At 37.6% G+C, this 15222-nt stretch overlaps 1 protein-coding gene and 1 non-coding gene across 3 annotated transcripts; both read right to left on the bottom strand.

Moving 5' to 3' along the window:
• Positions 1-2998: 2998 nt before the first annotated feature.
• Positions 2999-13370, bottom strand: polr3e (polymerase (RNA) III (DNA directed) polypeptide E). 2 transcript variants are annotated; one of them, XM_032574907.1, is made up of 21 exons: positions 13121-13370; positions 12313-12424; positions 11226-11276; positions 11036-11113; positions 10203-10318; positions 10020-10102; positions 9502-9609; positions 9164-9213; positions 8929-9048; positions 8747-8832; positions 7399-7443; positions 7217-7308; positions 6953-7073; positions 6781-6862; positions 6628-6687; positions 6282-6439; positions 5250-5311; positions 4724-5175; positions 4392-4469; positions 4190-4312; positions 2999-3847 (listed from the first exon to the last, which is right to left on the bottom strand). In XM_032574907.1, the coding sequence occupies exons 2-21, from the start codon at positions 12349-12351 to the stop codon at positions 3791-3793; spliced, it is 2061 nt and encodes a 686-aa protein (XP_032430798.1). In that variant the 5' UTR covers positions 12352-12424; positions 13121-13370; the 3' UTR covers positions 2999-3790. The 2 variants fall into 2 exon arrangements, with proteins under 2 accessions (XP_032430798.1, XP_032430799.1); XM_032574908.1 differs by having other exon boundaries at positions 13129-13370.
• A 51-nt stretch (positions 13371-13421) lies between these two features.
• trnal-aag (transfer RNA leucine (anticodon AAG)) lies at positions 13422-13503 on the bottom strand. The gene has a single exon. It is a non-coding gene; the product is annotated as a tRNA-Leu (tRNA).
• Positions 13504-15222: the final 1719 nt, after the last annotated feature.

Raw genomic sequence — 15222 nt, 5'->3', positions numbered from 1 at the left:
CGCTAATTTCAAATGATATCTCGTCTCAAAGGATTGATGTAATTTTCACATGATTTACATGATCTATAATGCCTCTAGATGTATTTGCTCATGTTCTGTTTTCTGCAATGTGTTTCATGTTCTTCCTAAAAGACGGAAATTTGGCAACGGAAGTGCTGCGTAAACGGTCTTCAACCACTTCAAAATAAGAGCATGAAACTAAACGGCTAATTACCTGAAGAATTCTTAATCGATAATCAAAACTTCAACACAAATGTTGAACTTTAATAAACTGAAAGTTTTCCAAAGAGCCAAGTAAACTAGCGCTTTAGGATTTACCTTGCAAAAACGCTAAACGAAAAATGTGTTAGCTAAACGCATTTTAGCTAACCCTGCTAGCTAAGACACACATTTTAGCTAGCAGTTTGCACTGCTGCAAACATCGTTGTGTTTTATTGGTTTTTAATTAGACAGACCAACACAAAGTAGAGTGTAACTAATTAGTCACCCCTCTTTGGTGTGATACGTGTAAAAAAAAAATAAAAATCTGTGTAATCGACTGTGTCCTGAGGTTCAATGGGTTTCTCTAACTGAGACAGTTGAGGTCCCTGTTAATTTGATCTCCAGGCCGAGTCTGGAACCAGAACCGCCCCCAAACCAGGATTATCTCTTCAGATATGACCCATTGACTTGAAACTGATCTATAAACTGCGAGATGGCCACGCAGCAATGCTTACAGTGCTGTTGGAGGGTGAGTCATCTGATTCCAGATCTGCCTGTGCTTACAAACGACCTGCAGGTTTAACCCCTCGCTGAGCAGTAAAGAGCTTAGATTTAAAGCTAATAATCTGTTGCATAACAGACGGCTCCAGGCCAGCGCCTCAAATCCTTTACAACTGGAGATGCAGCAAACATAAACCAGTACTGAGCTTCTTCACTGCAAAAATATAAAACTTTACCAAGTATTTTTGGTCTAGTTTCTAGTGCAAATATCTTAGCACACTCAAAAAAAAAACAACTAACTTACAAGTAACTTTTCACCAAGGTAAATAAGGTTATTTTAAGTAAATAATTAATATTGATTTAAAAAGAATTAGCTCAACTGGCAGATTATTTTGCTTATACATTTTCCCCATGTAATAAACAATCTGCCAGTGGATTTACTACTATTTATCAATGTTAAGGAATTATTTATCTTAAATAAGGTCCTATATCTTGCTGAAAACGTCATTATGAGTGAGTTTTGTTTTATTTCCAACAATTTGTATTTGTAACAAATACCTTGAAATCAACCTATATTTTTTTTATCAAAATGTAGCAAAACAATAGGAAATTGTTCAAAGTGAAGTATATTATAAATACTATAAATGCAAAAAATAACTTTTTTGGCACTGTCAGAGCTCCCTACACCAACTTTTTGATGAAGGTTCCTGGTCACTGGCGTCTGTCGCTTCGTGCTAAACTTAAATACTCAAATGGTTTTTATCAGCTTTTAGCCAAGAGTCTGAGGTTTCTGTGGATACCAAACTTGTCCATGTGTAACTGATTATTAATGACTGTAAGGGAAAAATAAGACGTGGCCGTTAATGCCGTTATGTTGTGCAAGAAAACTGATACCTGCATTTAAGCTGCTAGTGAGAAATCCCCTCATTCAGTAATCGCAGGTTATTGTAAGTGTTTGAAAGCGGAGAGCAGAGGTTCAGCGGATTTCTTTTTTACGAGACAAAAAGATTGTAATCCCAGCTTGAAGTTTAAAGTGGGGCACCAATATGTCCTCTATGTTTCAGTCTGAAGTTAAATCGTGTTCAAAATGAGAATATTCACAATTGTTTTTACAAAAGAAAATGTTGATCTGCAGTAAACAAACACATTAAACTAGCATTTTTATCCTCTGCTATCTGCATGCTCTAAACAGTGCATGTGGTCTCTGTAACATGTCAATGGTTTGATTCTTCCTGTTCCTTTACCAGCAGATTGTGCAGCTTTGATGCTTCCCACATCCTGCTGCAGCAGGTTTCTACTTCAGAGGTGAGCTCCACCTGAAACATGGTCTGCAAACTGGCTTTACTCTTAGTTTCTTTAATCACTTTAAGAAAAATAATCTGGAAAATCTGTCCCAATATGTACTGCTAAATACACTGCTTACCAAGCATGTGTTTTCTTGTATGCGAATTGGTTATTGTGTTACTACACATCAAGATGTTTGGTTACAGTTCTTTATTAAACATGTTGTAATTACATCTACTAATCCTGGATTTGCACATATGTAGACATGTTTTCTCATTTACCTTTGCAAATTAGCTCAAATTGTGCCAGACTTTGCATGGTTTTCCACTCCTTGACCCACATTCTCAATTTAATTCAAGTCTGAACTTTGACTGGGCCGTTGTCAGATATAATTATGCCTTCATCAAACTCGTTCTGTTGTAGCTTTGGCTACATGCTTAGGATTGTTGTCAAAACATGTCCTTTTTTTGCCTTTATTAAGACCTGCGAATGTTTTCAGAGTGCTGGTTATACATATTTTTATACATAATTTTTATTTTATTTGAACATGAAAGTACTGTAGAGTACTTTGAAGTTTATACTGGTAATAGAACAAAATGTGAAAAGTCCAAGGGGTATGATTGAATCTAATTTTTTTTTTCTGCTATAGTCTTGTACAATGTATTAGCATTTTTATTGCTAATCTGTTTTGGTATATATTGTTTTTAACACCAAGACATTTTTTGAGTGAACCTTTATAACCTGAAGCTTCTGTTTTGCCTCAATTTCATCTTGGTGGGATATTACATTTTCTTTTTTTAAATCAAATCAGAGCAAATCTTTATTTTTTAAAATATATTTGTAGACCCATCATACAAATATTGTAAGTTAATTTTTTCCTACTGCATTACATACATTTGAATCCATTTTAAAACAAAAACTCCTCTCGTCCAGACAGGTGTTTAACTTCTGGAGTTTAAAAAAAGACACTTACTGTTCAGGAAATTTGTTCAACTTTAAAGACAAAAATATATATTTTTTATTTCAAATTGCATCTTTATTGGTTCTGTTCAGAAAAAAAGTTCACTTCCAGGAAAAAAAACAAAACTGAAAATGTCTGATCAGCTCAGGAAGCCAACTTTACAGTAGATGTTCATTCAATTAATAAAGTTGACCAATTATTACAGATTTGACTGATGGAGATTTCAGATCCAGGTTTCCCAAAAGGCTTGTAATACAGTATTTACTTGACATGTATCATGTCTCCATTTTGTCTTCAGGAGTTAAAAGAACTTCATACATTTAATTCCTTGCAGCTCGTACTTCTCCACCTATGCGCTAAAGATTAGATAAATATGATGTTCTGAACCCAAAGTCAGATCTTTTAAAAAAATGCATTAAATTAATGGATTCTAAACTGAATAAGTTGTCTCCTGTAAACCGTATTTTCTGGCCAAAAGAGGAGTAAAATAAAAACAGTCTGAAATGTTTCCAACATTCTAACACTATCCAGGTCAGAAAAAAGTCATAAAGGCAAAAAAAAAGTATATTTTACCATTTCTTCATTGTGATTATAAACCATTTCTTCTCAGTCTCTACGGCTTTGAGTGAGTTTATTTCCTGCTGTTGCATCAGAGGTTGTTTTTTTTTCCCCCAGTTTCTTCAGAGCAGAGAGCGCAGCCGAGGTCTCCATCCTCCAATCCCCAGCTCTCAGGCCTGAACCGGCTGCTTTGTTTGGCTGTCGGGTCTCGTCTGGCCTCCCGTCGGACACGAGGGAGAGAGTTTGATTATCTGTCGGTGAACGAAGGCGGGCAGGTCATCAGGGTCATGACTGCAACGTTCCCTTCAGGTACCAAAACCCTGCACTGCTGATGCAGCACTCCTGAATAGAATAATAATAAAATAAAACAAAAGGTTAGACTGATGGCAGAGAGGTGGCTGTAGGAACTGTGCCTTGCAGAAATAGTCACACCACTTTTCACATGTTCACAAATTAGCTTCAATATATTTTAAAAAATAATTTGGAAAAAAAGCATAATTTTATTTATTTAGGAGTATCAGAGTGAAGTGGCTGAATAAGAATTTGTACTTTTTGGATTTGCATTAGAAAATGAAACAATATGGTGTTATCCCTCATAGGATGCAACACTCTACTGTTTAGTCTTTGGAGTTTAATTGATTATAATGTTATTTCTAATAATATTTAATTTCCACCGTTATTTACATGAAGCAGTCGATCGACTTCGGCTTTAGACACGTCGCCCAAATCCTGAGCAAGTCTGGCTTGGATCACATTCCTCCTGACCCGGTGGTTCTTTGTGAAAAGGTCGTAGAGCAGGCGGCGGTGCTGCGGGCGAAAAGATAAACAACTTCATGAGAAAATGTTGAGATGTGTGGATCAATGCTGTGTGGGAAGTAAAGTTCACCTTGTCGAAGTTGTCTCCTGTCTCCCAAAGACCAAACACCTTCCTTTCATCAGGAGCTAATTTACTCTGAGCAGGAAACTAAAGTGGAAGAAAAACAAGGAATCACAATCAGGGAATTAAATATTCCCCGATTGCCAAAAAAACAGCTGGGTTTTCCTTTTTGATTTTTTAAATTGCTTAAGCTGTTGTTAGAAGCAGTAGAGACTCAAATGAAAATACAAAAAAGCACAAAATGTGATTTTTGCAAAATATGTCCTCTTTACAAACTTGTAAACACATAGCCTCTGAAACACTGAGAAAACAGAAGAGCACTCATTTTTGTGAATACTTACAGGCACCATTATCTGCTTGCAGTGGCAGAGCAGCACAGCGTCCTGCAGCATGTGATCGGAAATGGAGCTGAAGACGTTTTGTCCAGCCGGTATGGAAGCCAGGTAGAGGTTAAAGAGTCTCTTCAGCTCATTCAGCGTCAGCACAACGTGTTTCTGGAAAGTCTTTGTCACAAAGTCCTGCAGCTCCGGGGTCAAGCTGTTGGAGGGGCTCCCTCCGTTAGTATGATCCAAGCAGGGGGAGGTGGCGCTGGAGTAACCATTAACAGAACCGTTGTGGATGGAGGAAGAAGTGTCCATCAGCTCCTCCGCAACATCGCCGTTGGGTTCCTGTTTGATCTGGACGCTGCTTCCTGCACGTCTGCCGTCCAGGTCCCTCTGCAGCGACGCCTGGTTGTCTTGAGCTCGCTCCTGAGCAAACTTCAGGCGCTGCGCACCGCTGACATGAACGGGCTCTACAAAACACACAATGTGAGATTTATGTCAGGAAGAAAACCCCAAACCAGGCTCAGACTGAGATGTTACTCACCAGGTTGAGGGGAATTCTTTGGCATGAAGTCTTCTTTAGAGAAGTTGAAAACTTTTTCCAACCTTTAAAGAAAAAACAGGCCTGAATGTTTTTCAAAAAAGAAGAAATTTATAAAGAAAAATATGTACATCATAGGGAAGCAAATTATTGATTATTGAGTTAATCTAAAGCTGATTGATGTTACTGATCAACTAATGAGTGTCCGTTTTTTTCTTAAACATGAGGCCCGATCGACTTTCCATAAAAGGCAATTTTTTTCATATTAAATTAGGAAAAAAAAAATCTGCAAGTTTTAACATTACAATGTGCCAGCTGTGTTAAATACTGACCGAATAAACTGAAAATTAAATAGAAAATAGTTTTCTTGCATTAAACTTATATATACAGGAATATCTTAGGTTACTGAATAGCAAAATAAAAGATGAAAAGAATAGAATAAAAGAAATACTTAATTCATACAGAACTACCTCTCTAGAAGGAATATTAAAACGTCGCTCCATTAAATGTATCAACTCACCACAGCCCTCAAAATCAACCGTATTTATCGGCGCCATGTCTTTTAACATCATGCTACAATTTTCTCCGTTATCTCATCCGGCTTTCTGTCATATTATCATCACCTTCGTAGCATTTCAGTATAGAGTACTTGGCTCCGTCATTCAGCTCGGCTAAATTAGCGCTGTTAATCCGAAACTTAAGGAACTTGTCGAGTGTTTATATTTCCAAACATAAAGTGCATTTTCCATCCCACACAGGACTCCGTTTGGACCGTTTCTGTTTCCCGTCTCGGGATAGCTCCGCCGCCATCTTTGCTTCTTTGTCAATCCGCCAAAGGATGGCCAGCAGCGCCCTCTGTGGGATGGCGGCCAAACTACACCACTAAAAGAATGTCTGATTGGACCGCTTATAGTAAATCGACTGGAGCAAATTTTTCATTAATAAACCACTAATCGACAATTATCATTAATGGGTTAATTGTTTGCATCCCTATTACTTTAATGCATATTAATATGCTCTACAAATACAACCTACTTGCTCTGGATACCGAGCCACAGCATGTTCTGTCTGTGAGCAACGTCTGGGTGCTTCTTGATGAAATCTGCATCAGTGGGCAGCAGGAACTCCCAGCCTCGGTTGACCCGAGGAGATGCCACGTGCTCCAGGAACTCCTTCACGTCCTCAGGGGGAAGCTAATGGAGGCGGAGGGAAGGAGAACATAGTTCTGTTTATATTTGGAGCAACTTTTAGTCTGGAAAATACTGTATATATGTGAAGTTTGAAATGTAAAGTTGTACAAGTCTAGTTCTAGAAATAAACAAATACTAAAAGGGAACTACTAATTAATATCACCCAGTTCAGGCATCAAAGTGCTTCTTACTTTGATGATGGATGTGATCTCCTTCCTCATCACTGAGCGCTCCTTTGTGAACCTCCACATCTAAAAATAAGAACCCACTGATTTTATGGCTTCATAATCTACAAACTGACTTAGACTCAGGTACTTTAATGAAAAACTGGAGCAGCGTCTCACCACAAAGTCTCTGCCACGACAGAGAACTTCGGCAGGAACGCCACTATGAGCACTGCAGGTGTTTTTAGGATACAGAACATCACTGTGGACAAAAATAAAACTTTAAATATACTTTTTTCTTCTATTATCTGAACATTTTTCTTTAAACAAATAGGGAGAACAAAAACCTCACCTCTTTACAACCCAGTTGCCTTGCACTAGCAGCGCCACCTGCTGGATGCAGCGCAGCACTGATGTCTGGTCAGTACCCGAAGCAAGAAGGCCCATCAGGTTGGCAAAAGGCATCACCTTAACTGCAAAGAAAAGTTACAAACTCTAATAAATAAAACAGATATCTGAACAAAACAAGTAAAACAAACCAACTAAAACGTAAACAGTGATTAAAATCTGAAGGTTTTAAGTGTTTTTAATAGATTTCAGATTTTTTTTCTGTTACCGTTCTTCATCAGGGTCTTGACCTGCTCCCCCAGCGGCAGAGTGCGGAGCTGAGCCATGGACAGAACGTTACTGGGACCAACAGGCTTGGCGCTAACACACAGAGAGACGGTCACATTAACGATGCAGCTCTGCAGCTGCTTTATACCAACAAGAAAATAAATAAAATCAAGTAACGCTTACATTTTCTCCTCAGCCAGTGGAGGCATCAGCATCGCCAAATACTCCCTGAGAAGAGCAGACAAAGACGGGAACAGAATAGGAGTTAAAACCAGAATTTAGCTTAATTTACTCGTTTTTTTCTTTACATTTTATTCCTCTATTATAATCACCTAATAGCGTTATTGCTAAAGAAACAGTTTGGGAGTTTTGCATGTTTGCCTCATTCAAAGAAAGGCATTCGGTTTGCACATTCTTTGGAACTAATTTGAAAATTAAAAAAAAGAAAATTTATTCCATTCTCAGCACAAGAAACAGATTTAATCAATCAATCAATCAATCAAATTTTATTTGTATAGCACATTTCAGCAGCAAGGCATTTCAAAGTGCTTTACATCATAACAAACACAGAATCACAATGCAATATAGAATCAATCATTAAGTCAAGTTACATCAATAAATTTGTAATTGATTACATTTCAAATACAATTCTAAACAGGTGGGTTTTCAGTTGAGATTTAAAAGAAGTCAGTGTTTCAGCTGTTTTACAGTTTTCTGGAAGTTTGTTCCAAATTCGTGGTGCATAGATGCTGAAAGCTGCTTCTCCTCGTTTGGTTCTGGTTCTGGGGATGCAGAGCAGACCAGAACCGGAAGACCTGAGAGGTCTGGAAGGTTGATACAATAAAAGCAGATCTTTAATGTATTGTGGTGCTAAGCCGTTCAGTGATTTGTAAACTAACAACAGTATTTTAAAGTCTATTCTTTGAGCTACAGGGAGCCAGTGGAGGGACTTTAAAACTGGTGTTATGTGCTCTATCTTCCTGGTTTTAGTGAGAACGCGAGCAGCAGCATTCTGGATCATTCTGGATTTATACATCGACTTTGTTCGATCAAGCTAAATAAATTAACTAATGCAGATTTGGATGAATTAAAGACTGCTTTACAGTAAAAGTCACAGAATAAATGTGATCAGATTTACCGTAAAATTAAAGAAAATGCAAAAACACTAGTTTTTAAAAGTATTTTTAAACTTTTTATAATCTCTTATAATTTTGTCCAAATTAAGATTTGGAAACATCCTTAGACTCGATGGAAAGATTAAGGATCAACCTTCTGTCAACATTCATTTTTAAAATAAGCTTACTTGTTACATTGTTTGTTTTCTTTGGCCACTATCGCATGTTTCATTTTGGGAAAACAGAAACATCCCCAATGAGGAAATTTCTGTGCAACAGCGGCAAAGTGAGAGCCATTTAGGCAATGATAGGAATATGCAATATATAAAAACAAAATAACATAATATTACACAAAAAGTATTCATTCTCCATGTTATGATAACTTAAATGTCATAATGTGTTTTGGTTACACTCACTTTGGAGTTTTGACCAGCTCAGAGTTTTGCGAGGCGTCCACTGACTGACAGTACAGGTACTGCTTTTCATGGTCCGATCGGCTGTCCTGAATCAAATAACGAGAAATGTAAAAAGAATTTGCAAAGGATCGGCAAAAACTAAATAAAAACTTTCTGTAATAAATGGAGAGAGCTCCCTCTACCTTGGCACCGTGGTACTGCAGGTGGATCCACGGCTCCTCTGCTTGCTTCTTCTGCAGGAACTCGTAGGACTGGATCCTCCTTTGCCGGGCCTGCTCGGACTCAGGTCGGGCAAACCTCACCTGAAAATGAACACACCCAGAATAAATTCTGAAAATTCTCTTCTCTTCTGCATGGGAACTTAAAAGTAAAAATAATCAGGACTCCTCTAATTTGGTTTTAAATCTAAATACTCACAGTAATTGCTTTGGCTTCCTCCTCCGCTTCATCCTGAGAGGAATCTCCTCCTGCAGGGACAAAACTCTGGTCACATGTGTGCAGAAACACCAAAACCTACTAGAATCAATACATTCTAACTTTATCAATTAAAAGAGGGGAGGAATTAGTTAAATCTTGACTTCTGAACACAATTTAGTTTCAGTTTTTATGACAGAAATATTCTGATAGCTGAGAGACAAAGTGTGGAGATATTTCAGCAATTTTTAATCAAATAAATACGTTTTTGATATGATTTTCTACCTTTACTAGGAGTAAAAGTGCAGCAATTTTAAAAAATGAATGTGTTGAACAGACACCTTCGTTAGCCGCCTCGCGCTCTCTGGTTTTGCTGTCCGCTTTGTCCAGGTAGGAGAAGCCCGGTCTCATCTGCAGGATTCCCGTTAGAGGCGTGATGTGCAGCTCACCTGCTCACATTAAAAGATGCACACAAGCATGTTGAGCTTTTCTCCCGCTTCTGTTTCCACATCCTGTCCTTCGTTTAGCAAAAAAAGTTAAAGGCAAAACCAGAAAAACACCGAAAGGTTAGAAGTTTGACGAAATGTGGAACGAGAATAAAACATCGATAGTGATGCTATTTACTTTGTATCAGATTGATTCCAAAATATGCATGATCACACACCTCTTTAAGAAAACCACCCTTCATTTTTCTTCCGCTTCACAATAATGTGTCACTCTGTTTTTCCGTCACATAAAATCCCAGTGAAACACATTACGGTTTGTGGCAGTCACATGATTAAACTCGCAAAAGTACAGAATGTATTAATAATTTTATAGGACACTCCAGCAGCTGCTTAACCAGCTAATCAGGTCAGACCTTTGCGAAACACAGCAGCCGCATATCTGGACGTGTTGGTGGTGGCCTGCATGGAGGAGAACGTCTGCTTGTCCATCATTTTTCTGCAGAGGAGAAAACAAGCAGGACAATCAGACCAGTAAACAAACCAACCAGTTTATTTTGTTTTCAGATATAAATCTGATGGCTTAACCGCTGACGTACGCCCTGTAGGTGTTGGTTTCATCGTAGGACGTCCCGTCCACGTTCAGCGCTATCTGCTCTCCTTTACTGCGACAGTAGTTGGGACTCATTGTGTTGATGGCCATTTCCAGCTCCAGCTGATTGACGAGCAGCACAAAGAAGCACAAATTCTCAGAGACGTTAAATTTGAGAAGTATGAGAAAAAGATTAAATGTTCGGAGCATTTTCTAAAAGATCCTATTCAATGTTTTTGACAAATAAGTGCAAAGGTGAGCTTGATACAAACTCAAAAGCAACTCCAACCAACCAATAAGTGAAATTATAAAATAAAGGTTTCTGTTCTGATGAGGGAGAAAAATTGTAATTTAAAGTCTTATAGAGGCTTACAGATAGAGGGAAAAAAAATCTCTAAAATTTTCATGAAAAAAAAAAGAAAATTACTGTGCTTGAAAAGTTTAAAATTTGCTAGAAAAAAACTCTAATTTTGAAATTAATCTCAGAAAAATTCTAGAAGTTTGAAAAGTCGAGAATTTGATAAAGTTAGAACTTTTCTAGAAAAAACATCAACATTTTTCAACTTTTGAAACTTATAAAAAAAGACAGGGAAGTTTCTGAGATTACCCTAAAAATTCCTGGGGCTGTGGGGTTTCTAGGAAATTTTGGACTTCCAAGTTTTTTACTAGAACTGAGATTTTACTGAGTATAACCTAAAAATGTCTGACTTTTTTGGCGGAAATTTACTCCTCTTTTGTTTGTTTCTACAACGGCCGTAATCCAGGAAAGGAGTAAAAACCCAAACACAGACTTAAAAAGACAGAAACCAAACAGTGGATATCACAAACAGGCCCATTTACCCTCTGTTGTTTGGGTTTGATCTTAGCGGACAGATGGCTGACGTCATCGTAGGTCATGGTGCCCGGCCGCACCGGGTACTGAGACAAATAAAGAGAAGCAAGCGACCCCAGATATTTTAAACGTTTGACAGTCAATCACATCAAAGACAGTTCAGAGGAATGCAAAAAAAACGACGAAATAAAAGCTCACCTGGAGAAGATACAGTTTATCTGCAAGGCTTTTGGAAAGATATACATCAATCTACAGGAAACAGAAACGTTGTTTGCAAATGAACATCAGTGCAAGTTTTTCTCAGACCACTGTTTTCCTTTTCCCACAATTTCCTGAAATATATAAATCCAATTCCAGACAATTAAAAACTTTCCACTATAGGTAGAAATCTTAACGGAAAATACGAACAAGACGGAAAGCCTGAACAGAACCGTCTCATTCATCTATTGTTCATTATTATTCTAGTGTGACCAAACTAACAAAATATCTAATATAATACATTCTAATTCTGGAAGCAAATATTACAGTCTGCAAAAAAAGGTAAGGTCAAATTCAGAAGGACAACTTTTACAAAATATTTACCCTAAAACAAGATCTATTTCATCTTAAGTCTTGACAGAGAAATGCTAGAAAGATTAGAGCATGAGTCTTCATTCAGTTAGCATACCACATTAGGTGCAGCACAGACAGACAAGCACACTTTATATGCACAAGATTTAAAAATTGGTAGCCCATTTCCAAAACCTGAAACCCTACACATGATGATACAAAAAAATTAGTCCTACAGTGTGGAGTACAGCCACCTCACAAACACAAACAGACGGAAAAACCTGCTAAACCTCCCCAAGAGCAAATGCAAGTTCAGAATAAACAAATATGGCTGACAAGAAAGAAGTGAGGGCGATAGTTTGTGGGCTGTTTTCAACAGAGCAAAAATCAAAACCAGATTTGCCTCCATTCACCACGCATCTAAGGAATATCTCCTAAGATCATCCTTAGAGCCATAATTAGAGCCTCTTTATGATTGTCAGAAGGGACAGAAACTATTCTCAATTGAGAATTTCAGACAAAATTAATATTCTTATATCCTCCACATATTATGTGACTGAGCTTGAACTACACTGCAAGGAAAAACATGCAAAATGTCAGTCAACTACACATGCAAAGCTGAAAGAAACACATCCTAAAAGATGGATTTCTTTTGTAAAAAAACTTTGAATACCGTCTATAATTTCCTTCCACTTTATATTTACATAATTATGTTGATTTATGACAAAAAATATACCTCTTCTATAATGGGATCATCCTCATCACCACTAGCCATATTGATGTGATCGGAGCAGGGGGCTGGAAGAGGTCACCAGAAAGGACTGGCAGGTGATACAGAGAGAGCCAACCTGGAAAAACAAACATAAATCGAGCTACAATGGCTGAAAGTCATGCTACACAAAGTTGAAACAGACAACAGATAAAAAAAATTAAGAAAATTCTGAAATGATACACTCTTATGGTTAAATCAACATTATCTGCAGCCTTGCCAGGTTGTATGAACAACAAGATTATGAGCTAGCATCAATAAAAACAGTTATTAAACTAGCAGATGATGCATTCACTGACACTGCCCAGGTAACAGTCATATGATGAAACACTTAGCAATCCAATCCAGTAACATGAGTTGCTTCTATGTAAACATCTAATAATCAAAACTATGTCTAACAGATCCATAAAACAGTGAATTCATACCGTTCAAACACCCACTGCAGACAGCAAATCATTTAAAAGTCAATGTTTAGATGCGTTAGCTTCATTAGCAAGCTAGCACAAACCCCTCATGAACTGGCAACCGGGCCTCAAAATAGCTAAAAATTTAAATACTAAAAATAATGTGCAAGTAAAAAGAAAAAGTAGGACAAAGTGCTACAAGCTTAACGTTACGATTTCCTGTATAAGTATAAGATACGACTGTTAGCCGGGTAGCAACTAGCCTAGCACAGTAGCACAGCCTGGCGTGCTTAAAGACACATGCTAAAAAAAATAAGAGTCAGTTATCTTTACGGAAATAACAACCATACCAGGACATGAGTAAAACTCACCTGCACACCTCGCAGTCCAGTTTGGCCCTTCACATCTGTAAGAAAAAAAATGTGCGGAACTCGCAGAGGAGCACAACTCAGGCAGCTGAAGTTAACTGTTGGACTGAAGGTACCATGTTGAGTCAGCGCAGAAGACACGTGGGGGGGAAGGGGGGGCTCATTTCAGTACCATCAAAACTACACGACCAGTCGTTTATGCGATACTAACCACAGCTGATGCTTGAATTGCTTAGGTAACTCTCCCTGTTTCGCTCGCAGTCAATGAATAAAACAACTGAAGAAATTTGGTACAAAAGATTGATGGCAGCGGTGGGATTCGAACCCACGCCCCCGAAGAGACTGGAGCCTTAATCCAGCGCCTTAGACCGCTCGGCCACGCTACCTCCGTTCTGAACATCCCGCGGAGCAGTATAAATACAAAACAGTAACACTGTTTCTGTTAAATGGTTTTTATCTCAAGGAAATGCAGCCACCTTTTATTACAGGTCTTACACTGCTTATTAAATTATAACCAATAATAACCAGGAGCGTTATCGAAATCTGATTGGCCATCCTATCTGGTCAAACCCCCCCATCAGAGCTGTCAATCAATTAGTTCATATCATACCACACATACTGTAGATTAGCATTATATCCACACTTCATGTCAGTAGATGACAGAAATGCTTCTTCAGTTGTTTTACAACCACCATTAATATTTCTGTTGTTGATTGTTTCAAATTTATGTTTAAAAAATGTATTTGCATGTATTTTTGCATTTATGTACATGAGCTCATAGCCAAGTGTCTAATTTCCATCCCCATTGGCAAGTTGATGTATATAATGTTTAATAAAAAGAGGAAACAGCAGAATCATACCAATAAATTCTTCATAAAGGAAAAAAGGGAGTAATTAAACAGTTGTATAGTATATACAGGTACGCTACTCTAAGCTAAACAGGCTAATTGTGTGACTAGAAATACTAATTGTGTCCTAGGCCGCTGTAACAAACTGATATGGCTGGCACCTTTTGACACCCTCTGCAAAATGTTAGCAATACTTACTGCCACTGGCACAAATTCAGTCCAACCCTGCAGGAGAGTAAGGTGTGGCAAAGACTTAGTGAAGGTGAGGCAGGACATTTACAACAGAAAGAAGGGAGTGGTGAGGAATTTAAGGGCGTTTAGGATCAGTCCTTTTTGTTTGCAGTGAGTTTAAATGGACAAGTTCACATGCAAGGTCAGGCTGTAGGCCATGATGTCTGTGGACAACAAAGACTAGTTAACTGTTGGACTGTAGTGAGAACATGAGTGGGTGAAAGGGAGCAAAATCTTCAGAACTTGTTAAGAGAACGGCAGCAAAGAGTAATGTCTTAGTATCACTAAACAACCCAACACATTTCCTGCATCTGCTTCTGTCACGCCTCATGAATGAAACTGTAGGAGTTAATTTCTATTCCATACATAAGACTTTAATCATCAAATTGACTTTAACAAGCTCAATTTGATGATTACAGTCCTGGTATTTTTTTTGGAGTTTTCTATATTCTTGTACATAATTTACTTTTGCTCAAATATTCAGTGAACAGCTTGAATGTTTCAAAATGATTTTTAGAGTCTTATCTCTACATTTAGGATTATTTCAACAAAAATTGTTACATTTATGCAAGTCTATGAAATCCTCCTTCAGTTACACAAATACTTAAAACTACTGTTACAGAAAAACATTTACTTTTCAGTTCTATTTTAGTCTGATATTTGACCATGTTGATTCATTTTCAGCTCGTGTGATTATTATTTTTTTTAATTCACTTTAAATTTTTAACTTTTTAATTCACCTTGCGTCATTAGACCTCGTTGCAGACTGGCAAGTGTTGTGTTACACCCAACAACTGCTGCAACCATTTTTATTTATTATTTTAACCACATAATAAATGAATTCATATTACAGATTAGATTATTCTCAGTGTGAGATTACCCTGATGCAATAAATAGAATTTCATGTTTATATTTATTTCAACCAATAAATGCGTAAAAGGCACTGTAACTAAGCCAAAGCACGTTGTTTTGCCTAGTAATAAGTCAACACATTTAATTTATATTTGCTTAACAATTTTGATAAAG

Source organism: Xiphophorus hellerii, chromosome 10 (genome assembly GCF_003331165.1).
Source record: "Xiphophorus hellerii strain 12219 chromosome 10, Xiphophorus_hellerii-4.1, whole genome shotgun sequence".
NCBI lineage: Eukaryota > Metazoa > Chordata > Actinopteri > Cyprinodontiformes > Poeciliidae > Xiphophorus > Xiphophorus hellerii.
This window is presented reverse-complemented; position numbering and strand designations above follow the sequence as displayed.

Coding starts and splice junctions, on each gene's coding strand:
- polr3e (XM_032574907.1), bottom strand. CDS start 12,351: ATGGCTAGTGGTGATGAGGATGATCCCATTATAGAAGAG. Junction 10,319..11,035: donor TCAAACCCAAACAACAGAGG/GTAAATGGGCCT, acceptor CTCGTCAATCAG/CTGGAGCTGGAAATGGCCAT. Junction 9,610..10,019: donor GGCTGCTGTGTTTCGCAAAG/GTCTGACCTGAT, acceptor TAATGTGAGCAG/GTGAGCTGCACATCACGCCT.